General features: G+C 35.9%; 3 protein-coding genes and 2 pseudogenes across 7 annotated transcripts; all 5 read right to left on the bottom strand.

Moving 5' to 3' along the window:
* Positions 1–11: 11 nt before the first annotated feature.
* Positions 12–6753, bottom strand: LOC130810209 (U-box domain-containing protein 33-like; annotated as a pseudogene).
* Positions 6754–8220: 1467 nt separating this feature from the next.
* On the bottom strand, positions 8221–21636 carry LOC130810208 (U-box domain-containing protein 33-like; annotated as a pseudogene).
* LOC130811320 (U-box domain-containing protein 33-like) lies at positions 11100–14089 on the bottom strand. Its single transcript, XM_057677584.1, has 5 exons — positions 12540–14089; positions 12155–12246; positions 11773–11894; positions 11464–11568; positions 11100–11132 (listed from the first exon to the last, which is right to left on the bottom strand). The coding sequence occupies exons 1-4, from the start codon at positions 12574–12576 to the stop codon at positions 11496–11498; spliced, it is 324 nt and encodes a 107-aa protein (XP_057533567.1). The 5' UTR covers positions 12577–14089; the 3' UTR covers positions 11100–11132; positions 11464–11495.
* LOC130811319 (U-box domain-containing protein 33-like) lies at positions 21497–21897 on the bottom strand. Its single transcript, XM_057677583.1, has one exon. It carries the CDS (start codon positions 21895–21897, stop codon positions 21538–21540), a length of 360 nt encoding a protein of 119 aa, XP_057533566.1. The 3' UTR covers positions 21497–21537.
* An 861-nt stretch (positions 21898–22758) lies between these two features.
* On the bottom strand, positions 22759–26116 carry LOC130811318 (U-box domain-containing protein 33-like). 5 transcript variants are annotated; one of them, XR_009041159.1, is made up of 7 exons: positions 25792–26115; positions 25252–25373; positions 24938–25059; positions 24720–24821; positions 23929–24237; positions 23636–23776; positions 22759–22897 (listed from the first exon to the last, which is right to left on the bottom strand). XR_009041159.1 is itself a non-coding variant. In XM_057677581.1 (6 exons), exons 1-5 carry the CDS (start codon positions 25805–25807, stop codon positions 23967–23969), a joined length of 633 nt encoding a protein of 210 aa, XP_057533564.1. In that variant the 5' UTR covers positions 25808–26115; the 3' UTR covers positions 22840–23776; positions 23929–23966. The 5 variants fall into 5 exon arrangements, 2 of the variants coding, with proteins under 2 accessions (XP_057533564.1, XP_057533565.1); XR_009041158.1 differs by having other exon boundaries at positions 22848–22977; XM_057677581.1 differs by having other exon boundaries at positions 22840–23776.
* Positions 26117–27241: the final 1125 nt, after the last annotated feature.

Genomic DNA, 27241 nt, shown 5'->3' with positions numbered 1-27241 from the left:
TATTAGTTATATTAGTATTCTGAATTATACTTGATTTTGGATTATTTTAAAGTAATTTACAGCAAATCAAAAAACTATTAACCGACGAATCATGCAACACTGATCGGGAAGGTGTAATTTCTACTATCCACCATCTAACAATGCCACCTTTTGGCTAAGAGTATCGTTAAACTTATTTACAAGCAAGACTATCCAAGAAAACAAAACTAGGCATTTTCAGAAAGTTGATGCCGTTGGCTCTATTCCCGGATGGCAGAACGAAGAGCATGATTGGGAACGAGATCGGTGTGTTGAAGATTGGTCATAGGGGAAGTGTCGTGACCGGTATCAAGCCACCCTCGAACTGCTTCTGCCTCATAAGTGTAGCCATCCGCTGCAATATGTGGGTCTTTCATGACTTCCTGAGAATGCACCAAAGATACTAGTTCATAAGAGAACATGATATCAAATCTCTAGCAAAATTTGTGCAAGATAAAACTTCATAGGAGCTATGTTACTTGGACTCGGATAATGGTGTTGGATACTAGTATGTTTCCAAGTGTCGGATAATCTAAATATTTTATTTTATGCTTAAAATGAAGTGTCTAAGTGCCATACAATGTCCGAGTATCAAGGATCGGACACGGATACGTGAGCAAAATGAAAACTCTGAGTAACATAGCATAGGAGTGAATAGTAATACAGAGAAAGAGTTTCCTTTTTAGGTTTTTTGATACAAGAAACCTCATGCTAACTCCATCCGAACTAGAGGTGTTCAAAACAGACTCGACGACCTGATATTTACCCGACCTTGTAACCGAACTCGACTTGATTCAACTTCAAAATGAATGTAAAATTATATAAAGATCGATGTGGACACAATACTAAATTTTGAACCGACGAAGAATGCCCGACCTGGAATCTACCCAGAATAAACACCTCTAGTCCCAAGTCCCAGCGTAGTATCACATCATAACATCTGTATACAAAAATGACTCGAACGTAACTTGGTACATTGGTATAATTGGCAGCTTCAAAGTTCAGGAGCTTTAGAGGATGTGAAGATACCTGGAAAATAGGACAAATGAAATAAGAGGGAGCTTGATTATGTTCTTCATCTCCAAGATTGTTTGATGTCGAACAGCCACATGACGTTCTCATTGGCTCCAGGACACTCCACACGTCTGACTCCGAATCTGGACGACCACTTGAATTCGCATCACAACACCTTAATGCCATTCGAGTCAATTGCTCAGCTTGCACAAATGGCCAGTCTCCGGCTGAAGTATCCAAGAGAGGATAAAAACTGTTACCAATCAAAGCATCTTCCAATTCATCCATTACCGTATCTGCTGATTTTCCAGTCAGCAACTCCAGTAGAATTATTCCGAAAGAATAAACATCTGCGGCAGGTGTAGCCAAATCCGTCATAAAGTACTCAGGATCCGTATAAGTGAGCTATGTAGCTCAGGACGGAGTGAATTTTCATGGCATGGGATTATGCGCGAGAAGCCAAAGTCACTGATCTTGCATGTCAAGTTCGAGTCAAGGAAAATAGAGGCCGGTTTTAGATCACCATGGATCACTCTTTCAGGAACTCGGGAATGAAGAAAGATTAGAGCACAACATAACTCGGTGGCAATCCTTATTCGGGTCTGCCACGAGAGAGTATTGCTAGTAGAGTTTAATCTTTTTTGAAGGTTTCCTTTGGGGAGATGTTCATAGACAACAGCATAAGCTTCATGGCAAACCCCCATAAGTGTTACCACATTTGGATGTCTAAATTTGCTAAATATCTCAACCTATTAATCAAAAGGAGACGTTAGTCGATGCTAACTCAACTCTTAACTTTCAAGAATCGACGTTATGATCAGTATTTACATTTTTCATCCTATTAGTTTAGCAGATTCAATCACAAGATCTCTTCTTTACAGTTGCATTCATGGCATGATATGTGAGTTCAACGGTTCAACCCAACAACATTTCATTACCCCAAAGACATTAAGTGGCTCCCACCTAAACGGGGTTTCGAGGGTCTGATGTACGCAACCTTACCCTTGTTAGTGGTAACAAAGAGGTTGTTTCTGATTGACCCTCGTAAACATCTCTCTAAGAAAGGTGAATATAACGTTCAGAGTCGCTTACCTCCCGATAAAGATCTTGGGGACATTCCGAGCCTTCATGACGCCAAATTTTAATCGTTACTTCTGTATGGGAAATAATGCCTTTATAAACGCTCCCATCCTCACCTTCCCATAATTGTAATGACGGGTCAAAGTCATTCGTTGCTCTTTCTATCTCCGTAAAAGTAAATGTGGTGACAGACCCGAGGGCATCGTTTTTGGTTGCTGCTTCAGTAGATTGGGTTACCAATTCGCAGCATTCTAGAGGATGTTGTCACGTTCAATCTTCAGGTCATCACACTCCTTCTCACGAACCTGCAGCAGTTCTACGTTAGATATAATCCCTTCCTCCAATTCATTCATCACCTCAGCATAGTTTGCAACTTTGCTTTCCAATATCGAATTCTGATTCATTGCATCCTCCAATTCTTCCCTGAGTTTGTCTCAATCGATCTTCAATTTCTTACATTCTCCTCGCTGCCTCTACTTCAAGCTCTGATACTTTTTCCTACAAAGCAACGACCAAGTATACATCAAATATTTTTCAATGGAAATGAGAAAAACATATCCAATGTTATGTATCTATGTGGTAAGTGATACACAGTATGCGGTAACGAGACTTATCAAATCAGTCAGCCGGGTGGATTTCGAGTCGGGTATTTCCAAGGTCAGTCGAGTTCCAAGTCAATTTCGGGTCGGGTCAAAATTTGACAGGTTTAGTATAAACAAACCACATGATACACATCGAAAATACAACTTAGTTCAAGTTTTGTAAATAAAACTGTGCGATTATAAGAGGCGAAGATAATTGTCGATGGTGATTCTGTTCGAAGACATGTCCTCTTTGAACTTCTATCTGGTCAGCAGCCGACTCTCTTTCGTTCAAGAGCGAAAGGGAATCTGTAGACGATCCTCGAGAATCAAACAATTGAAGTATTTCACTGATGCTGCTATTGCTATAAGCTTCAAAATCTGATTCAGGAAGAGGAACATGAGTAGTTCCGATTTTATCTATACACGGAACACTGGCTCTCCCATTAATTGTTCCAAAATGAGACGACCCCTCTCCAAGCAGTAAGTCTTCTCTCTTAGCAACACATTTAGAGCTTTCACCTTCCATGCTATGCGATATCATGGTGCCATTTTTTGCGTGTGTTTTCACTGGTGAACAACGTTTCCTGCAGACAGTCAATTGCTTCAGAGCAGTATCTTGAGACTTGAGAGTTGATCCCAATTACCAAATTAGCCCGGAGATCAAAAAAATATGAAAAACAATTCAAAATTTTTAAACATCTCAAAAGATCAAACACACCAACAAAGTACATTTGAGATCACCTATGTTTATAATGTCCCTACTCCCTAGACCACTTAATAATACATTAACGTCCTGTTTGGTTAATGATATGAAATGGTGGGTTTTACTATTAATTTTGTAGAGCTGTGTTATGTCATTCCCATGAAATTGAAGGTCTCATCCTCAAACATATGTTCACTTCAAAATTTTTCATTACCACCTTATACAATCTTTCCAAATTATAATGGATGAGGATGTAGCTTTTTCAATGAATAATGTTAAGAAAAAACATTTTTCCCACTTTATCCCAAAGGAAATCATACTTCCCTTAACCCTATGCACCATCTTCTCCTACTCTCTCCCCCCCTCCCAGATCTAGAATGGGTTAGATAAATTCTTTATTAATCTACTGTGTAAGTTTAACTCAATTAATCTCATTTTAAATATAAATAATTTGGTCTGCTTGTATGGGCCCGTCTCACGGTGAAACGGTCTCATACAAGACTTGCTGAATATGTTAAAAGGAGTGTAATGTATACCTGATGGATGAGATGTCCCTTGCAGATAAACCATATGTGACACTTAGCAGGTGCAAGCATCTTCGCATAAGCTGCTTTCTTTGACACAGGTTCCATCATTTCCCTACAGATTTCAAGCAATATGGCAAAGATTATGAAAACTTCAACCAGATAACATACAGAATATGGGTATAAGTGTATTAATTTGGTATTTTGTAAATTTCGATGTTTGCACGGCATTTGAGTATGTTATGAATAGCTATAGACGCAATCAGAGCAGGATGGCAATGACACAAAATCAAATCGTACGTGTAATAGCAGCCATCTGTTGCAGCGCCCATGACAAGCTTTTCAATATCGTGATCAGCAATAAGCTGCAAGATTCCCCTCTCAACCGAGTCCATCTCAATATAAAGCTTCTCCGCCTGCACCTGCAAGACCAATGAAACAAGCTGCAAATTTAAAATTTGTTACCCCGATCAAGCACCGAAGTCTTGAAGGACACAATGAATCCGCATAAAGGAAATCATTACCCCGAACTCATGACAAAAGTGAAGATATTCGTCTAACGTTTTGAGCATAAATTGTTTCTCTATTCCTCTGTATTTTTTGACTTGCTGCTCGCTCAAGTTGCTCCAGTGGAACTTTTCACCCACTACAATATCATTGAAGAAACAATATACTTTTATGGCCCGTTTGGTTAATGATACGATTGTTGGTTATGAGAATGATTTATAGTGTAAATTTTCATGATATGTATTATGTCATTACCATGGTAATCAAAGTTAAATAATAAAAAAGTTTTTTGTTCACAATTTTCCAATACCATCTAATATCACATGTTCAATTGGTAATACATTGGAATGATTTTTGTGAAGAAAATAAGCTTGTTGAAGGAGAATATTAGAATAAGTATGGTCATTAAATTTATCAATGGATATTCTTACCAAAACTACACTAACATAATAACATTCTATTACCATTCCCACCATTTAGTACCGATTACCAAATGGGCCGTTAGTAGCTAAATATAAATGGACTTAGAATGAGGATCAGATTTTGTCTCAATTAAACATCAAGTACCACTTTTCCAGGCAAGGTCTTGGGTTCGATTCTCAGCTAATCCTTCCCTTCTATCAGCCTACCCCGTAATCAAATAAAATGGCCTTAGAATAACTTGAACATATCTAAAGTAACAACCAACAAGGTATGAACCCATTATCCAAAACACAATGGAAATCAGAACTTAAAGTCTCTCTAAAGAACATCAGAAATACTTCGGTTTTATAGCTCTATCCAAATTCTTGAACATACTACACAGAGATGGACTGTGACTCTAACTTGCTGATCACAACCGACATCTATAAGCTGCTACGTCAGTCCGAATTCAGTAGGCACACTATTAATTCAAATTATACTATCAACCATAGTGCAAATACAACTTGCAACATTGTATCACAACCACATTGTAAAGATATTTTAGCTTATCTAGACCAAAATATAGACCAAGATAACTGCAAAGCCATTTGCATTGGCCATGAAAGCCCCATGAAAGCTGTATCATGACCATTATGACACTATGTAATCAAATAATGGAAGCCAAACACGTTGTAAATAAGAGACTTACTCATAAAAGACAGTTTTTTTTACTGAAAACCAAATACTCCTACTCAGTTAGTTAGAACTCTGCTTTGGTAGCTGAATAGAACCAACCCAACATTAAGGTTCACTAAACAGTAAATTGGCAATACTTGATCATATGGATAAGTAGCATTAACAAGCTGCCTACAAGGACAAAGCAACATGCCGAGCCCATCCAAAAATATTCGAAAAACGACGCTTTAATAGTTAATAGTATTTTATAGTTAATAGTTAGGGGTCATCATAGTATATTTAGTAGTTAAGGATGGGCCGCCCAATGTAACATGATTCGCTAGCTATCACTTTTTGAATTTGCGATTCGCTCAAATTTGTCCAAAAATAGCCTAAAAACGAGCATAATTCGTTTTTTTAATTTGCGATTCGCGAGGAGATTAGCAATTGACACTGTGCCGGCCAAATACACTACCTTATAACTAGGGTATCTCTCAAAATGGTATTCCAATGTCAATAATGACAGAATCATGAAACTCATAATCTAATATCCATGTCTTATATGTAAATCATCCTCTTTTTTTATTTTGATTCCAAACATGAATAAATCCAAATAAAAACTCATATACTTACAAATGGGTATGAAACAATAATCAAAATCAAACCTTTAACACAATAAAAATAATCCGCAACCCATATATTCTTCATAAAAATATAAACCCACCAATATTAAATCTTTGAAAAAGCACAAACAACAAAATAAAAGGGAAAAAGTTAGAAATTACAAATGGGTATGAAATTATGAGGCTGATGAACATGAAGAATGCAAATTTTGCAGCAACCAGAATTTTGAATTGCCCAAATGAGATTCAATTCATTTTCTTTAAATTCTTTCCCACTGCAATATAAAGTTTATCTTCCTTCTTCGGTCTTATTAACCCAGTTTCAATATCACTACCATATTCATCTTCAAGCATTAATAAATCCATTTTTTTTGAAAATCCACAATTTTTAAGGCAGTTTCCAGAAATTTAAACTACCATATAGAATGGAATTTGATCAAAACCCCCCTAAGGGAAATTCAAATAGTAGAAATTGTTGCATTGGGAAAGAATAGTTGATCACTTCTAGACTTGAAGTCATTGTATTTGTTAAATTTACTCTGCTTACTAGGTAAGCAGACCTACACAGGGCTTAAGATGATCCGCAATATCAGACGGTCTTAGAGAGATCAAAAGAATCGGCCTATTTCTCTAAAATTGAAAATAATCACTTTATTTCGCTTTTAAACTATAAAAGGTATTTATTTTAAATCATAAGAGATCAAGGCTATAATCGATTAAAACCGTTTCAGGTGAGATAAATTCATACTAAAAGCTTAAATTTATAAAATGAGTATTTTAATTTTTAAAGTGTCAATTAAAAGTGAGTATTTGTTAAATACTTATTGAAGTATATAATATCAAATTATCGGAGCTGTTAATAGGCGGGCTACCCGTTAGACTCGATCCACATGGCTTGAAAAATGGGTGGGTTTGGACAATGTTTTTCAAAAAAATTTTAAAATTTAGACGGATAATACCCGTCCGCCAAGATAAATGGGCGAAAAGGGACATAAAAAAATACCCACGAGCGCTCGCTTAATTTAATATATTAATTATTAAATAAATATTCTACTCCATTAAACTAGTAATACTACTCACCAAACTTTTTTTACTGCTAGTCTACTGTCCATGTCTTATACCTATTACCCAACTTTCTTAAATGTCAGATTTAAGTTTGAAGTTTAATTTGGTGAAGTATTAGTTTGTTAGAATGCCTTGATTTAGTAAAACATGAATGATTGTTTTAGAGTACAACATTTGAGTATAAGAAATACCCGCTTACCCGCCTAAAAGTTAACTTTATAATTAGTATTATATTTTTAATTTTTATATAAGAAATACCCATCTACCCGCGGGTCCCGCCCACTAAAAATATAGGCGGGTAGCAACAAAAAATATACTTGTAAACACGAGCGGGCTTTTGAATATTTGAGCCCGCGTAAATTTTTAGGCACTACTTGATCCGTTACCCGCCCATAAACAGCTCTACAAATCATCAAATGAAGCGTGGACAATTCATATGTATACATAACAAGTTCATATACCTAAGACTTGTACACAACCTTATCTTTAGAAGCTTGTTATACTTTGTTAGACTATGTAATACATTTTTAAAGTTAGGACAAATTTGTTAGAGGATGTATTAGTTCATATAACGGCTACCTAATTGTTGTAATTAGTTCAAAATAAAATTATAAAAAAGAAAATAAAATGCTTACTTTTTTCCCACCCAGAAATGTTCAAGAATAAACAACCAAGAAACAAATAGAATAGAATAAATCGAGTTCAGTTTGGAGTTACTTAGACAACTTTCACAAAATGTCAGCTAATGTCATAGCTGAAATTTCAATCATTAGATCATGCTAAAATTTAATCAGCTTGTTAGGAAACGTTCATGGTCGGGGATGGATCAGCAAATATGCATCAATATCTATACAAGAATGCAATGCAGATTATAGCTCACAACATCACAACTTTCTATCACCTAACACCATTTAGTGGCATCCACCAAGAGAGTTTTTGAAGTCTGATATACACAACCTTACTCTTGTTAGTTACAAAGAGATTGTTTATGATTGACCTCGACAGCAAACATCTGCAACTTCACATAAACAAAAAGCGCATATGATTCAATGAGTCATTTAATGTAGTCAATTATAATATGAAAACAAAGAACTATATATAAATCTTTGGCCTTTTCGATATAAGGGACATAGGAAAGAGCTCACAAGAGTACATATACTCCACATCCCATCAATACTAAACAGTTGATCAAATGCCACAGGGAAGTTGTAAAGGAAAAAATGATAAGACAAAAGAATTGGGTAGTTGCTTCCATGACTGAAATAGATTAGATCAGACAAGCTGGTTATGTTGCAACCACTCTTGAATCGCAGATCGTAGAGCATGGTTCGGAGTAAGTTTATGGTTATCGAGTTTGATATAGGTCATGGGTGAAGTGTTATGTCCACCCTCTAATAGCCTCTTCTTCATAAGTAAAGCCATCGGCAGCAAAGTGTGGATCTCGCATTATTTCCTACACGTACACACGAATCAGATTAATTCAACGAAGGACACTAGGTTGATTCAAAGTAATCGAGAAGTAATAAAGTAAATGAACCTGAAAGATCGGACAAATGAAATAAGAAGGTATTTGGTCTGCATTGACAAGCTGAAGAGGGCTCGACAAGCTTTTACTTTGAGTCATCACTGGTTTCAGTACATTCCATATTTCCGAACCAAAATCTGGTCGGTCTTTTGCTTTGGGATCGCAACATTTCAAAGCTAAGTAAGCAAGCTGCTTTGCTCGTACTAGTGGCCATTCACCAGCGGAAGGGTCCAACATACTCTCGAGATGATTGTGCTCTAGAGCATGCTGAATCTCCTTTATTATAAGAAATCTTCCCGGTTAGTAATTGCAAAACTATAATTCCGATAGAGTAAACATCAAGTTTAGGGGAAAGATGTCCAGTTTCAAGAAACTCGGGATCCATATAGTAAGTTCTTATACGCACAGTTGCAACAGTCTGCTTTTTGTTTGTGATCATACGGCAGAAGCCAAAACCACTGAGCTTGCAGCTAAGATTGGCGTCAAGAAGTATATTTCTAGGGTTTAAGTCACTGTGTATGATGCTGCAAGGTTGAATGGAGTGCAGGAAGTTGAGGACTGAGCTTAATTCCGCGAGTATCTGGATTCTGATATGCCATGGTAATGAATTGTTCTTGCTATGAAGTCTATCTTCGAGATTTCCATTGACAAGATACTCGTAGATGAGAGCTGAGGAATCTGGGCATGCACCGATGAGAGTCACTAGGTTTGGGTGGCGTAGTTTACTTAAAACATCGACCTACAATCATAAAAAGAAAGTTAATCCAAGCAGAGGAAAGTCGGTTCAAAATCACAGTTTTTTACTAGTTAACACTAGCATTTGGGGGGATGGGTGTACGCAACCTAGGCAACGTTTAGGGGGGATGGGTGTATGCAACGTTACCCTTGTTAATGATAACAAAGACATTGTTTCTGATTGATCCCTGGTCGCAAATATCTCGAGAACGTCCCATAATTAAGCAGTGCACATGATTTAATGAGTCATTTTAATACAGTCCATTATAATCTGAAGCCAAAGAACTATAAATCCTTAGTCTTATATGTTCATATTGTTAATGATCAACCGAAACAAAATTCATTCTGACAAAAGACGAAGAATGAAACATAGAGTTCTTGAATATAGAAGTACCTCTTGTTTAAACTTTGTACTACCCTGCAAGCTTTTTACTATCTTTATTGCTACTTCAGAGTGATAAAGGAAACCTTTGTATATAGTAACATGGTCTCTTTCCCAAATTATCAAAGATGGATCAAAGAACTTGGTAGCTTCCTCGAGAACTGACTTGGAGAACTTGCAGGAAAACTTGGAAACATTAGAACTTGATGGTTCTTTATGCACTTCATTGCCTTGTTTACTATTGTACTTATGATTATTCTCTTCCATTTTCCCCCCTTTTAAATTACACTCCTGCATTTTTCTTTCAAGTGATGATATCTCACCAGGTGATCTTAAGAGCATCTGTGAAGCCTTCTGCAACTCCGTCTTCATATCTTTAAGTTCCTTCTTCACCAGAGTTAGTTCTTCTTTGGTTTCTTTTAACTGCATGTTTAAGAACTGTTAAAGAAGGTTCACCAAGTTTTGTGCCCATGTGGTGCAAGAGAAAAACCTCCATAATATGTATTGATTGAATTAGAAAGTATGCTATGGTTAGAAGTATACATTCGGGTGTTCGGGCGGTTTCAGGAATGATATCTAAAGTTGGGAATGATATCTGTGTCCATTATTTCCATTTGGCCAAAAATAAATAATTTGTTGGTTTCTGATTACAATCGACTATATTAAAATGACTCATTAAAACATGTGCATTTATTCAAGTAAAGTTGCAGATGATTTTTGTTACTAAGGATAAATCAGAAACAACCTCTTTGTTATCACTAACAAAGGTAAGGTTGCGTTCATTCGACCCTCAAAACCCGCCTAGGTGGCAGCCACTTATAGGTATTGGGGTAATGGAATTCTGTTGTTTCAGAATCTAATCAAGCAATGCTACATAAGAGGACCAAAAAGAGACCCAAAAAAAACCCTGTTTGTAACATACCATGTAAATTGCCTTTATGGCCTCATTCTCTGCTTCTTGTCTTGACCTTTTAGCTTCTTCTAAGTCTTGCTGAAGTCGATCGTAAGGTTCATTGTTTAAGATAGTTTCCTGCTGAGTAAATATGAAGCTTAAACCTTCAAACGGGTTATAGGCAGAAAATACAGAATACGACAAAAGATTTCCTACCAGAAAAGTGAGAAAGCCAAAAGGTGGTGAATCATTTGGCGAGTTTTCAATAAATGGTGAAGAGCTACCATCTGAGTAAGCAGATGATGATGAATAGAGTGGCGCTTCTAACTGGTCCTCTTCAGAGTAAATATATCTGTTATGCTCATTTTCTTCCATACGTTGATTTAGTAGCTTTATATGTTCCCTATATCGACATGTACCCAAAATTAGTATCCGTATGACTGTAAATATCACATAGATGTGGGAATTTGGATTGCTCGGTCAGGTCATTTTGAGTCACAGACTCACAGGTATGTTACTTGTATAAATTGCGACAACCAAGTCAAAAAATTTGTGGTTTGGTCTAAAAAAGAGTGTCGCATACGGCATATGCATAGCCATGTTGGAGTACCTGGTATACTACATGCACGATACGAGTAACATAGTTGATCCCACAAATTATATGACAGAGTTAGCAAGTTTAAGTAAACGAGCAAATTGTAAGATTAGTTCCAATTAAGCTAATTGGCACATACCTTGTATAGATTAGATGATTGTTGCATACAAACTAGACATGGCAGAAATCAGGAGCACAATTGAGCACATAATTGGCTGTATCTGAGTCAGGTGGTGCTATACTCCTAAAATATCAAGGCAGCCAAAGAAATTTCAGTCCAAAATGTCTAAAGTTCTCTGTGATATCTGAACTTGCTACAGAATTTTACCTAAAATTGGTAACTGATATCATTCATACTGTTAGTTGCTGTAAGATAACAGTAAATAAAACAAAAAGTAAAACAAAACACAAAATATGTGTATGTGCATGGTAAAATATGAATCCCCACCTCAAAAATCTGCTGTTAGCTCCTGCACCCATGACCAATGTCTGTATGCTCAATCGAGATACGAGTTCCGAAATTCCAGCAGTCACAGACTCCTTTTCGATCAATATTTTTTCTGACGGTACCTAACCAAAGAAGCGCATCGCTTTTACATATTCTATTTTAGTATGTTAAAAAAAGTAGGCCATATTTCTTTTAAAATACTAATGTATACTTTTTTGTTCTCTTGAATTTGCTACATAACGCAAATTAGAGTGACTGAGTTAGAGATTTTTGGATGTCGTGTAGCAAATTCAAAGGAACGGATGGAGTAACTGAAGTACCATTTTTTTTAAAAATGTTTAGGGAAGTGTAGGAGTTCACCACACAAATTATGTATTCTTACCTGTTTCAAAGAGCACATTTCAAGACAATCATCTAGCATTTTGACCACCTCTTTTCTTTCCCATTCAAGAAATGCTTTGACCTCCATTTCTCCTACTCAACTTAAAGAAGCTTAGCTCATCATTGATTAGAATGCAGATAATTACCAACAATGATCAAACTGACAATTTGCAAATTCTATCCTAATCTCATATCGAAAAGTTATTATACTGGAAGTACATATAGTTACAGTACACACTGCATAACAACAACAACAATGCCAGAGCCTTCACCCCAGAAGATTGGATTCGGCTACATAAATCAATATATCAATTTCAATGCTCGTCCACACAAACAAGTGTACGATATTAAAGGAAAAGGGTAGAATTGAAGGAAATAATAATTACTTGCATGATGAATTATTGAAGATGGGTACATGAACATGAATCACACAAATGGTTTCCCCTCTTGAAATGTTTAAAGCCCAGTTTAAGACTGATACTCTATCTTCAACATCTTTCCCTACAGCAACATAAATCTTGTTCTCCATGACTTCCACAATGCTTTGGTTAGTGTAATTTGGACTCAAATAAAACAATTCAGACATGATTCAACAAAAGATTTCGGAGTTAGAAAAGAAAACAACTTAAAGAAAACTGAGCTAAAAAGAATCCAAAGTGAATCAGGCTGTCAAAGTAACACAATTTAGGGTATTAATAAATAAAATTAATCACTTACAAAATCACAAACTGGGATTATTATAATGTATCCATATTTACTTCTACAATGAGTTCATTATTTTATGATTACTTGCTTCATGACATGAAGAACAAATGATGTAGTCTTATACCCACTGCGTACTACGGGTTTTGCTACATTTTCCATTTTGGTCCGTTGACATTTCTATTTTGGTCAGACGTACACTATTTCTTTAATTCTCATCCACAAATTTAAATTATTTTTTCAGCTCATCTGTTCATTTCTCCTACTTCTCTATAAATCACACTTTTTTGCCTGTTTTTGTCCATTTTTTTGGTTTCATCAAATTTTGTCCTTGTACCAAATGCTACTGGATATTGGGAGTATCTTCCTTGGAAACTTGAATACCATTAAAATAATATTAATTTATATTACTAATACAATAATTCAACCCAAAACATAACCAGTACGTATCTATATTTCATTGGTCATTTACTAAGTCACCCTTTTATAATAAGCCACATATTAAAATATCACCACAAAATTAATAATAATATAACAAGTAACTTATCAGTAGTTGATCAACCCAAAAGTCAGACCAAGTCTTCCATCAATATTCATTGTTTATTTTTGGAATATGACGAGGAAAAGTTACAAGGATACTCCTTTTGAGGGTACTATCTAATCAATCAGAAATGAAAATAAACAATATGCACAGATGACCGACCGAAGACAACACAATTTCCATGATCATACCTCATTTCTGGGTGACCAAGTATGGTATGGCACGGCACAACTTGGCATGATACGAATTGGCAAGAGGCACAACGACATGATTTCCATGGTTAGCGGAAATATAAAGGGACATGTTGGGCAATCTATTCGTAAAGTAAAGTAAGAAACCTACTAGTTGTACCTAATAATACAACAAATAAGCCAAGAAAACTCAACAATCAACCTATGCATGAACGACAATAACTGTGGGCCCTTAGAATCCCGGGTTTGCCTCTGGCTTTGCGGTGGCCAGGCACGAGTAAAATGAAAATACAATGAAATGAGAAAGATGTATAAAAGATCAATCAAAACAACTTCAACAAAAATTCACACACATGATAGCTGCATGGAGCAGATATGTCATTATTTAATCTCTCAATTACTCCTATTATTATACATTCGAAGTTTCTCACCAAAAATTGTATCACAGTGCACAATCAAGAGTCAAACCACAAGAAAGAGTCAGAAGTTGCACAAAATCATCACAAAGATAAGCTATAGATCATGTTGGTGTAGTTGCAGCCACTCCTGAATCGTAGAGCGTAAAGCACGATTAGGAGTGAGGTTATGATTATTAAGTTTAAGATTAGTCATTGGTGAAGTATCATGGCCACCCTCAAACCATCCTCTAAGAGCATCTGCTTCATATGTAAAGCCATCAGCAGCAAAATGTGGGTCCCGCATTATTTCCTACATGTTCAAGTTATTATGTAAATATATGACCAAAACATATCTTTGACACTAAAGATCTAATTGAAGGGTGATATGTTATAAACACACAGTGGGGTTCAAATTTAATTTTTTTAAAGCATGGTCATGTTCGGGTCAAAATTCATCTCTACGTTTATTTTATAAAAATATCAAAAATCATAGATTTATAAATTGTGGTTGACTAAAGGCAAGTATGGTTAAAGTTTATCCACTTGACCATAAAACAAATATGAAAATTACTTTAGAATAGAAGAATTATGAAGTAAACGAACCTGAAAAATGGGACAAATGAAATATGATGGTACTTGATCTCCACAGACTAGCCTTCCGTGTGGATATATCAATGGTTGAATTACACTCCAAATCTCAGAACCAAGTTCAGGTCGGTTTTTCCCTATGGCGTCACAGCATTTCAAAGCCATGCAAGCCAACTGCTTTGCTCGTACAAATGGCCAGTCCCCTGCAGAAGGGTCCAATATGCTATCTAGATTATCATTCTCTAGAGCATGCCGAACCTCTTCAATTATCTTCAAAGCAGGTCTACCGGTTAATAATTGCAACGCTATGATTCCGAAAGAGTAAACATCAGATTTACGGGAAAGATGTCCTGTTTCGATAAACTCAGGGTCCATGTACGGAGAATTTCCCTTTGCCTCGGCAGTGACAATCTGTGTGTCCTTAGGGATAATATGGCAGGAGCCGAAATCAGTGAGCTTGCAGCAGAAATTGGCATCGAGAAGTATGTTTTTAAGGTTTAAATTGCTGTGTATTATACTGCAAGGTTGAATGGAATGGAGGAAGTTGAGGACTGAGTTTAATTCAGAGAGAATACGGATTCTTGTTTTCCATGGTAATGAAGGAGTGTTGTCGTTGCAACTCAGTTGGTCTCCAAGACTTCTGTTGGGAAGATACTCGTAAATGAGAGACAAAGAATCAGGGCATGCACCAACTAGAGCCACCAGGTTAGGATGGCGCAGCTTGTTTAAAACGTTGACCTACAATGAAAATAAATAGTTCAAGCACAAGAAAGTCACAATTCTGAATTTCTTTTCCAGCTAGGTGCAAAAAAGTACTCAGTTGGACGGGAATCCTCACAAGTCCATAAAATGAGGCTGCTCCATTACATAAAAGCCACTTTATTAAGGATTTTGAGATAGAAAATTAGACATCATTACCTCTTGTTTAAATTCTGAAATAACCTGCAAGCTGATAGGTTTAAGTATCTTGATCGCCACTTCAGTATAATAGAGGAATCCTTTGTACACACTTCCGTACTCTCCTTTCTCAATTATCAATGAAGTATCAAAGCACTTGGTGGCTTCCTCGAGATTAAGCAGGGAAAATTCACAACAGAAATTAAAAATATGTGAACTCGATGGCTCCTGCACAACTTTCTTTGAGCCTTGAATCAGTTGAATAGAATGGTCATGCTCAGTTTGTTTAAGTGACGAGATTTTATTAGCTACTTTGATGAGCATTTGTGAATACTTTTGTAACTCTATCTTGGTTTCTTTAAGGTCCTCCTTCACCTTATTCAGCTCCTCTTCAGCTTCTTTCACCTATATAGTCGGGAAAAAAGAAGATATTTGAATACGTTTTGTGTGGTAAGCAGTCCAAGAAGGATTCCCACAGAATTGTCGGCATGCAAGATGTTCTGGACAAACTAGGTTGTGTCCATACATTACATAAACCCAATGTCAATTAATGACTCCCATCTGTGTGGGTTTTGGGGATCAGATGTATGCAACCTTACCCTTGTTAGTAATAACAAAAAGGTTGTTTCTGATTGACTCTTGGTAGCAATCATCATCCGTAACTTCACATAAATAAGAGCTTCACATAATTTAATGAGTTATTTTAATATAGTTCCTTATGATCCAAAACCAATGAACTAGAAATTTTTGTCTGCAGAGAAATAAGGGACGTTTAGGTTGTGTCCATAGCCATAGTAATTATTTCCCCGACTGTAGCTAATTTCTTTCACGACAGCCGCATTTATCAAAGAGATATAAAATCAATATTGTGATTTATGATTGAGGATTGAAGAATTAAACTTACCTGAAAAATTGCCTCCATGGCCTCTTTCTCTGCCTTCTGCCGTCTTTCTGATTCTGCAAAAGCTTCTTGCCTTGATTTTTTGGCCTCTTCCAAGGCTTGCTGAAGTTTTTCGTACAAATCTTCATTTATTATTGATGGAAGCTAAACAATTAAAGATTCAGGAGCATCAAAAATAAGTCCAAACTGAAAACTTCCAATGATAAAATATCCAAACAAGGGAGTGAAAACAAAGGGGAGCTTAATTCATAGTCCAAATACAAGGCTGCATCGCATTGCGTTGTAATGGTTGTACAAAAATCGAACTGATATTTACTGCGTTGTAAAGGTGTAAAAAAACGCATTTTTGCCGTTTCAAGGAATATCTCATGCTTTTGACCGATATTTGGCGTTAGGATTACCATACATCACTCATGTCACCGCATCATTGTGTCGTTACCCGATTGCAACTGTTACCATATTTTTGCACTATGGCTCAATTACATAGATTCTCAGAGCTCTCTTTTAGAGGCTCATATATATATTTTCAGATGAACATGACAAAACACGACAGCCAGATATAATTTAGTTGAATTTATAACTCAGCAAAAACTCTACTCATTGCCTCATCAATTTCTTCTAGTTACATTTATCATCTTTAGGTATCATCTGATTTACCAAGTATTAGCAATAATACGACGATGGCCGTTAATTAGCAAGGGCAAAGAGGGCTATTGCCCAGGGCCTTAAAGTTTTTAGGTCCAAAAAATTTATTTTCACATACAAGGTTGATATTAACTTGAATTAAATTTAGATATAACTTACATTTTTTTCTAAATAATATATGCTATTAGTGCTTTTTATAAAGTAGCTAAATTATCAACAATAAAAAAGGCATATTATAATTTGTTTTTTACGATTCACCATTCGCGAGAAGATTAGCTAATCATGTGACACTAATTTCTTACAATATATATGACACACAAAATACATAAAAGAACCAAGAGCCTACCAGTATACTTGCATTTGATGAACCGAGATGCATACTTTGAGTCAGTGGTGATGAAATACCTACGGATTCAGTTGACGATGAATAGACCAATGGTTCTGAGTAACTGAATCCAATGAACCGGTTTCTTCGCACATGCTGATTCAGTTGCTTCATGCCTTCCCTATTATGGTGCAGAAATTAGTATCCACATTAATCATATTTGATAGTGCTACAGCTTAGTAAAGTTTGGAAAATAAATAATCTTTACATGATAATGATATAATTATCATTGTTTCTACATGCAGTTAAAAGAACAAATTCCCACAGATCAGAGAAAAAGACATTCCACCGACAGTATACTACTCCCAGGTCCCAGAAAACCCAACAGTTTTCTGTCAAACAGTTTGACTCAAACAGGCCTCTGAAAGAAAACTCTCTCGTGGTTCCCTGATGGTAGATAAAATGCAACATTTGCTGCCACTATGTCAACAATCTTTGAGATAATAGTACAAGAAGCCTAAGACGAGTTTCTTTCCAGTTAGAATCGCTCTTTTTGATGCTTAGATTGCAGCCAATAACTTACTGCACAAACTGTACCGGTCTATATTTAGCCTTTAAGGGGTGGCCCATCAAGAATTAGACCTATGCCCATCAGCCAAACAAGTGTGTGCATTGCACATGAAGATGACTTGGCCTTGAAGAAGTCAAGGCCTACAAGAAAGCCTGTAACGCAAGGTAATTCTCCTAACCTGACAGAATCCTCAACCTTAGGGGATTTCTAATGAATAACTTAGTTTGACCCCAAGGAAGGGGATCACAACATTAATTTCCTTACAGAAATATAGAAGACGACTTGGAATAATTTCTCTCACTAGCCACCATTAACACTTAAGAGTTTAGTCAAATAACCTCTAAGCACCTCAAATTCAAAGGACCTCATATCCACCATAAACACCATTATACTGCTTCCTTATCGCAGGAGGGGGATTCCCAGATATCCCCGGGCTAGGTTTGTTCATTGTGTAGACAACACGTCATGGAAACTGCATTCAACAACTTTGGAGCCAAAAGTCACGTGGAAGCCCTAAACATAAGTATCTATCAAGAAGGATTTTGACCAAGTCTCAAAGGTCCATTGGTTCTACAGTCTAAATCAAGACAGAAACACAAACAAATCACTCAAAGAGTTATTGAAGCACAAATTAAGTATCCTCTCTGTGAAACCAAAGTACTTGGGAATTGAGATTATGAACAGACTCCAAGGTTAGTAGTAGCACAGTCACCTCATACAAATTAGATGACCCTTGCATATAAACCAGATACAGCAGAAGTCGGGGGCACAGTTGAGCACATAATGAGCCTTTTTTGACATGGGTTTTCTCATTCTCCTGCAATACCAAGGCAACAGAAGAAGCTGAGTCTGTAACTAAGTTCCTGATACATGTAATAATTTCATTGTGATTATGTGATAGTAATTGCATTTTCTCGCAGCTAACACAGAAATACAGCATAGAACATAGTCCGTACTCCGTAGTAGAATAATAAAAATTACTAATACAAAATATGAAATCAACATAAAAAATGGAAAAATGTAGAACTGTATAGCAGAATCTGTATCCACACCTTGAATATTTACTATTAGCAGCTGCGCCCATTACCAGTTTTCCAATCCTCAGCTGAGATACGAGTTCCAAAATTCCATCTGTGATTGACTCCTTCTCAATAAAAATCTTTTCAGAAGGAACCTACCAAAAGAAGAACTTCAAGTTTAGTTTTATACTATATACAGATATAAATAAATTAAGAAAAACTAGGAAGACAATAATCCAGAATTTTGTACACTTCCATCCAAAACAACTCACTAGCTGAACATGTTATACCCAGTGCAGCATAATTTGCAGCTATTTTCGCTCAAAATGAAAAGTAGCCCAAAACCGACAAAAATCTCTTTTCTTGATTTGCGATCTGAGAGGAGTTTAGTGAATCATGTGACACTGGTTATACCTGTACAAGACTTGTAGTCTTGCACATGTACCTAAGTAGCAGTAAGCCAAGTTTGAGAACTCAATTTCATCTCCATGTTACTAAGCGAGAAAGGAACTATACCAGATATTTGGCACACATTTGTAGACAATTGTCTAGGATTTTGTATACTTCTTTCCTTTCCTGTTCATGAAATGCTTTCACTTCTGCTTCTTGGAGAGAAGTTACAGGAACTTGAAATCCATCTGTAGTTAGACAAAAGTATGAACTTCAAAACCAAGTGATATAATAGAAGATTACAAACATAAAATGGAAAATTAAGAAACATTACTGCTAAAAATAATTAAGTTGGGTCATTGGGACGTAGGAAAGTATTAATAAATGATTCAAGATTTCAAGTACGATATAAAAGCTTCAAACCATAATAGTAAAACTAAAACCATTAAAGGAATAATAATTACTTGGCAAGGGAATCATTTGAGAAGGCACATGAACATAAAATACACAAATTGTTTCCCCTTTGAATTTCTTCAAAGCCCATTTAAGAACCGATCTTCTTTCTTCTAACTCTTTCCCAACAGCTACAAAAATCTTGTTCTCCATAACTTCTCTTAAGGTTCCGATTTCCAATTGAATCACCCTCCTCCAAATTTTTGTCGCCCGTCACTTCTTGTCCAATTTGATACAAAACAGTTGCATACAAAGGAAGTAAGGGTTTAGTGCAAACAGCAGACAATGTTGCGAAGTTCAACTCAAATGAACTTCGGAGAGGATTAAGTTGTCTAAGTAAAAGAGAGTAAGGTATTAAATATTAGTACTATTCAATCAGAATAATCAGAAGCTAAGATTATTATAACAAAATGTGCTATTCTTGTGATTTTATGACAAGAGAATTGATCTACTCTACACACACCTAGTCAATGGTGACTTCATTAATGGAAATTTCTAGGCCACAAGTTATGTCTACAGATGCTCCATAATAATACAAATTTTCATCCTTTTTCGAAGATAAAAGTTTGACCTAAGTTTCATTCTTTATGTTATGCTCTGGTATAAATGTCTTGAGGGATGCAATCGCTGGCTATCCAAGCATATGTGATTGCATTGTTGATGGCGGAACAGCCCCACTTTTTCTATACCCAACCTTAATTCATGTGCTAAGTCTTCATCAGTGCATACGCAATCTTACATCAATAGCTAATTCTTTGGATGTTCAGGGGCAAAAATGTTTCAAAAAATAGAAATGTTTAACCCCAAATAATGCATAGAGTATGACAATAAATACAGTTCTGTACAAATGCTAATGTAAAAATTAAAATATAAAGAGAGGTTATATTTTCAGATTAAGGTTTAAACATTGTTGTTCTTTAGGTGCTATCAACAGAAAAACATATATTTTGCGTTGTTTTAAATGTTTAAGGGCCTAGAATGATGTTTCTTAGTCATGTTTAAGGGCCTAGAATGATGTTTCTTAGTCACAATTGCAACGCTATTTTTCATCTATTAATTGGTCAAGGTCACATAGTATTTCGATGAGAGCCGAAAAGGATAATTACTACAAATGGCATGACCATCTTTTGTGATGGTAGAAACAAGGAATTATGTTTCTTTGTACAGAATCTGGAATATCATAATAATGTGAATTCAGTTCACAAATGGGGCAGCAAGAGCATAACAGCATGAAAATCACGCTCAACTGATGCAACACATGCATGTAGAAGTTGCTGACAGTAATCTAAGCTAGGATTATGAATACAATAGATATGATATATACAGATATACAATAAATTTCCTCAAACATTGGCTTAGCTGAAAGTGAACATGGAAATGAGATATTTTATTTTAGAGCTTTTACGGACTGAAAAGATCTACATACTGCAGCGATGTTGCAGCCATTCCTGAATTGCGGAACAAAGAGCACGATTAGGAATAAGGTCATGGGTTGCAAGTCCCAAACTAGTCATGGGAGAAGTGTTATGGCCACTAACTAGCCATCCTCTGACAGCCTCTGCTTCATATGTAAAGCCATCTGAAGCAATATGTGGATCCTCCATTATTTCCTGCAAATAAAAATCCAACTAAAACTTATAATCAAAGAGGGTAAAAGAAACTTCTTAAAAGAAGGTGAGCACAAATAAAAGTGGTCAGAAACAATCTCAAAAACCTAACTAACCTGAAAAATAGGGCATATGAAATAATATGGTGCTTGGTCATCAGAAGGCAGAAGTAATGTAGATAACTGTTGAGTGTTGACATGAAGCTTTCATAGGTACTAGAACCCTCCAGATATCTGATTCGAGGTCAGGGCGATTTCTTTGGTTCATATCGCAGCACCTCAAAGCTAATTGAGCGAGCTGCTCAGCCTGGACAAAAGGCCAGTTCCCAGCTGAAGGGTCCAATAAGGCATTGAGATCACCATTATCCACAGCATATTTTACTTCCTTTGATATCCCTAAGGCTGATTTACCAGTCAATAAGCACAACAATAAAATCCCAAAAGAATAAATGTCAGACTTTGGGATAAGCTCTCCCGTTGCAAGGAAATCCGGATCGATGTATGCATGAGTGCCCATTAGTTCAGCAGTTTGTTCAACTGAAATATTGCATTTTGAGATTATGTGACCTACTCCAAAATCACAGAGTTTGCACACAAAGTTGTCATCTAGAAGTATATTTGCAGGCTTTATATTTCCATGAATAATGCTGTTAGGTCGGCTTGAATGCAGGAAGATGAGGACAGAGCATAACTGCAGGGCTATTTGGATTCTTGTTTGCCATGGGAGCGGAGGAGAGTTGCCTTTGCAGATGAGAAGGTCCTCAAGACTTCCCCTGGGAAGATACTCATAGACAAGAGCCCAAGATTAGGAGCAAACACCAATAAGATTCACAAGGTTTGGATGTCGAAGCTTGCTCAAGACATCCACCTGAAAGAAAATAAGAATATCATAGCCGAGATAAGAGACATGGTAGTGATTCTAAATAAAAGAATCATATAATTATCAATTGACAAGACACAGTTAGTTGTGAGGTATTAATATTCAAGGTTTCAAACAGGTTCAATGGATATAACATGAGACATGAGTAACACGTCATACAAAGAAGAGTTCCAAATAAATTAACTCCTGTTCAAAGTCTCGAGCCTCATTAACGGTTTTAAAATTATACAGCTTTGTTGCTACTAAAGTGTGCTGTAGAAAACCTCAGTATGTACTCCCACATCCTCCTCCCCCAATTTTTAAGGATGGGTCAAAGTAATTAGTAGCAATCTCTATATCTGAGAAGGAAAATTCGGAGAATATGTGAACATGTGATCTTGATGGTCCGAGAGCAAATTGTTTCCTCAACTCTTCAGCTTCTTGGAGCGCATTATCCCTTTCTACTTCGCATTCATCGCAGTAATTCTTGTACTTCTGTAGCAATTCCACTGCAGACAATAATTTCTCTTCCATCTCCTTCTCCGAAAGAGATAATTTTTTGAGTTGGTTTTCCAGCAACAACTTATGATCCAATGCTTCTTGGAGTTCTTGTGAGACCTTTTCCAATATGCTTCTTGTGGCTTCAAATTCCTTCTTCCTGTCAGCCAGATCTTCCTCTATCATTTTCCTTTGTCTAATTTCCTCAAAATACAATTTTTGAGCAGCTTTTACCTAAACCTCGAGAGAGCATTTTCATAAGAAAAGAAAGAAATATGGAGAGCCTAATCTATCTGTTCAAGGAAAAAAAGAAGGCACAACAAGTTCTTGATAAAGCTTATATTAATTTAAGGGCTGATGAAGCCAAACTTGTAACATCAACATTTAAAATTTTACTAACTGCTTTAACGACCTGTTTAGTTGTTGATATTTGATTGGCGGGAATGATATTGAAAATTTAATGTAATTTAGCTAAGAAAAAACTACTTGACAAGGTACATGATCATGCTTATACTAGTCGTATCATTCTTTTTCTTCACAAAACTCATACCATCCATTACCATTTGAAAATGCAGTATTAGGTGGAAATGGAAAATTATGAACAAAAACACATGTTTGACAATTTGAGGCTGAGAGCTCCATTATCATGGAAATGACATAACCACCATTTAATATCAATAACCAAATACCATGTAATAGCTTATTTTGTCATCAAAACCATTGGTTTCAGCCTCAACTACTTATATAATATAGCATCTAAGAGAAAGGATTGTTTTAGAAATCATGCATCAAAAACATGATCACTCGATGTTTTAGAATGACAAAAAGCAAAAAACGTCTTGCACAGGACACTAAATTCGAGAATAAATCATAGGCAGAAAAATTTCTATACACTTACCTGGCGAGTTACTACTAAAGCCTCTTTCTCAGCTTTCTGGCACCTTTTTGATTGTTCAAAAGCTTCTTGCTTTAAATTCTCCGCTTGTGTCATCGTTTGCTCAAGCTCTTCACATAAATCATCAATCATACAGCTTTCCTCCTGAACCAAACAAGTTCACGAACTTGTAAAGCTGTTTATTATAGCATCCGACCTAGCCTATCACAACATACCAGGAGGCAGTTGATGTATCTAAGGCTAAATACATGAATGCTCAGAGTGCTTACAACCAAAGCGATTGGAAGTGATCAAACCTGATACTTATTCTCTACCCGAGGCAAAGTCAACAACTCTAGATCAGAGTCTCTGATTCTTCTCTTTTAGAAGATAAACATGGTGAACTAAAAGCTGATTCAGCTTCGAGCGAGGAAGTTGAGGAATGCGAAAAACTAAACTTTGGCGATCTGTCAAATTCATCAGAACTGTCTTCATATCCACTAAAACTCGCATATCTCAATCCAGAACTTGATTCTTGACTTAGAGAGCCGGCATTAGGTCTATCAGAGTCTGAGGTATTTGGTGATTTCTCTTCAACATATGAAGTTGGTTTCTTCATTCCGTTCCTACACCATGTGACCATGATGATACTAAAATAAGATTGCTATACTGAGAACATAAATTGCTTAACATATAGAAATATGCGCCACAGATATAAAAGCCTTTGAATATGAAAATTTTTGAAGCTTAGATGTCGAGATGCACAAATGATGACATTTACACGTCAATGTCTCCAAAAGAAACACTGACCTTTTATGGTAAAAGGATGTTCAATTCCGTGAAACGACACTGCCCAAGCCCAATCCCAAACAGATGAGGTCAGTTGCATGAAAAAATCCTAGCACAAGGAAATCATATTTTCAAGTAGTAAAAGGAGGAACAAAATTCCTTTCTAGGAAATGGCTCCTGGAAAAAGAAACAGTTTCATAAGAGATCCTCAAAAGTACACAAATCTCAGACAGTAGAATAGAAGCTTAGTACACAAAATCTATTTTTACATGGAAATCAAGTGTTTAAGATTAGAATCTAAATAATGATTACTTAATACCTTGTATAGATTAGACCCTTGCCAACACACCAGATGTGACAAAAGTTAGGTGCGTGCTGCAGCAAGTAATTGGCCATTTTTGACAATGGTGTTGTCATTCTCCTGTCATATCAAACAAAAGGTTTCAGCCTATGATTTTCATAAATTCTCTTTGGCAAAAATTCTTTTTACTTTTAGAAGATAGTTACTAAGAACACAAGTTTAATTGATCTATGTACCTCGAACATTGATTGTCAGCTCCTGCACCTATAACCAATTTTGTTATCCTCAGCTGAAAGATGAGTTCTAATATCCCATCGGTTATAGATTCCATCTCAATATACATTTTTTCTGATGAAACCTATCAAAAGAAGCACATTGAAACTACTCAGATAAAGATGATTGGCAAAGCTAGAAAAGGGCACTTGCATATCATAACAATGTCGACAACTCCGATTTACATTTACATGCTCTCGTGTACGAGATGCAACATGACACCAAATTAGTGATTCATTTTCCACTTGAATACTATTATCAGGAAGAAAAACAATACCTGTTCAAGATTACAGATTTGAACACAATCATCTAGCATATTGACCACTTCTTGTCTTTCATGTTCTTGAAATGCTCGAATATCTGCTTCTTGGACTGAAATTACAGGAACTATATAATCATCTGCAACAATTATAGTTGTAGAACATCAAACCCAAGTAATTATTAACCAAATTAGACACCCAAATGGCCAAATCATTAGGAAAACTCAAACTATTGAACAAGAACGTTTCAAAATTCCAATGTCATTAAAGGGCTCCCACCTAGGCAAGGATATGGATCTGATTACACTTATTAGTGATAACAAAGAGGTTGATTCTCGTTCACCCTTGGTATTGAAAAGTGTGCATGATTCAATAAACTATTTAATTTTCTAATATTGTAAAAGCACAAAAATGGGTTCTTTTTATTTTTTTAAAAAAACATCGATGGAAAATCATCAAATTAGGTTTTCGCAATATAGTAAATCACCAACAAAATTTTCCTGCATAAATCAATATATGAACTAAAATGTAAAATTGAGGAGAATTATCAAAATTACTTGGTAAAGGAATCATTTGGGCAGGTACTTGAACATGAATTACACATATAGTTTCCCCTCTTGAACTCTTTATAGCCCAATTCAAAATTTCTTCTCTTTCTTCTGCATTTTTTCCAACAGCAACATATATTTTGTTATCCTCCAAAAATTCTTTCTCTTGTGCTCTTTAACCTTTCAAATTTCAATTAAAAATACTGCATTTTGAATACTAGATCAAACACTGAAAATATAGCAAATAATTACAAGAAAAAACGATTATTGGTAAAAATTAAACTGATACGAACACCAAAGAAGATGAAATTTGCATTATAAGGGATTAGAATTAGAATACTATTCAATCTTTTAATAAATTAATAAAAAACAAAAAACAAAGACTAAGACCTGAGAATTGACCGAGTCAATTTGCATTTAGTGGATAGTGACTCCATTGATGGCGGTAATTTCATCTCTTCTGCAGAAGGTATTGGTAGAGTGGACTGTGACTCCACTGACTGTACTCTAGAAGTTCCCGCGTTTTATTTGGGCGAATTAGCCATTATTAGAGGTTACTCCTTTGTAACATTTATTTAGTCTCATTGGTTTTTGACATGCAAAATAAAAAAATTGATCGGAGTATTTATAAATAAGGGAAAATATAGGAATTAAAAGTAATTAAATTTTTTTAAAAAATAAAAAGAGGGTAAATTTATTTGAATAGATTAAATGAAAAATATGACAAATTGAGGTACATGACATAAGTTTGTTCAGTGTTGTCCTAGAGCGGCTATGTGCTTGGTGGGTCGCGCTATAACGAGTAACGAATAGTATAGTGTCAGCTAGATTTTTGACACGTCATAAGCACATAAGCCACATCACTCGTTACGTGCATCATTGCATATCTGTGCCGCTGTTTTACATGTTGTGTCGTTCTAATCCCACGTAATGGAGAAAGTGCCACACACGTGACTCATTGGGCACTGCGGAGGATTTCTACCACGTTAGGTCATGAGCAGGTCATGCATGTTCGTGTGTAGGCTCAGATCGGTACCAACATGATAAGTTGTTTGAAATATGTATGATTACTTACAGTTCAATAAAGTTTTAATTATTACAATTGGACTAAATAGCAGCACATAACATTAAACAAGTTTTTTGTATCATCAATTTGGAATTCTAGTATTTAGTCTATTGAATGTACTTCAATTCATGTTTGTAGTTGATTTTAAATTATATTTTGTGATTAGTCAGACTAACAGATGGAAACTCTAGTCTAAGTACTAACGAAAAATGCGCAAAGCTAGCACAAATGACGACTTTTCCCTTACTCTTTCTTTTGGCTAGTTGCAACATTTTAAAGAGGTGAGATAATACATCGATTAAGCGTTCTTTAAAAGACGATTGGTAATTTATTATTAAATTTCACTTTCTTTATCAAATCTCCATTTTGAGCTTACTTTAAAGACCATACCTT

This window comes from Amaranthus tricolor, chromosome 4 (genome assembly GCF_026212465.1).
Source record: "Amaranthus tricolor cultivar Red isolate AtriRed21 chromosome 4, ASM2621246v1, whole genome shotgun sequence".
Classification (NCBI taxonomy): domain Eukaryota; kingdom Viridiplantae; phylum Streptophyta; class Magnoliopsida; order Caryophyllales; family Amaranthaceae; genus Amaranthus; species Amaranthus tricolor.
Note: the sequence above shows the minus strand (reverse complement) of the source record. Positions and strands in the feature narration are given on the sequence as shown.

Bases quoted from the DNA above. Each gene is read 5' to 3' on its own strand.
- LOC130811320 (XM_057677584.1), bottom strand. From the start codon at position 12,576: ATGTTCATGTACCCATCTTCAATAATTCATCATGCAA. The intron at 12,247-12,539 runs GTAATTATTATT...TAAGTTGAGTAG, and splicing joins TTCAATAATTCATCATGCAA to GAGAAATGGAGGTCAAAGCA. The intron at 11,895-12,154 runs GTAAGAATACAT...TTCTTTGGTTAG, and splicing joins AAATGTGCTCTTTGAAACAG to GTACCGTCAGAAAAAATATT.
- LOC130811319 (XM_057677583.1), bottom strand. From the start codon at position 21,897: ATGGGCACTCATGCATACATCGATCCGGATTTCCTTGCAACGGGAGAG.
- LOC130811318 (XM_057677581.1), bottom strand. The intron at 25,060-25,251 runs GTATTGTTTTTC...TTCTTTTGATAG, and splicing joins AAATCTGTAATCTTGAACAG to GTTTCATCAGAAAAAATGTA. The intron at 24,238-24,719 runs GTATTAAGTAAT...CACATGGTGTAG, and splicing joins AAGGGTCTAATCTATACAAG to GAACGGAATGAAGAAACCAA.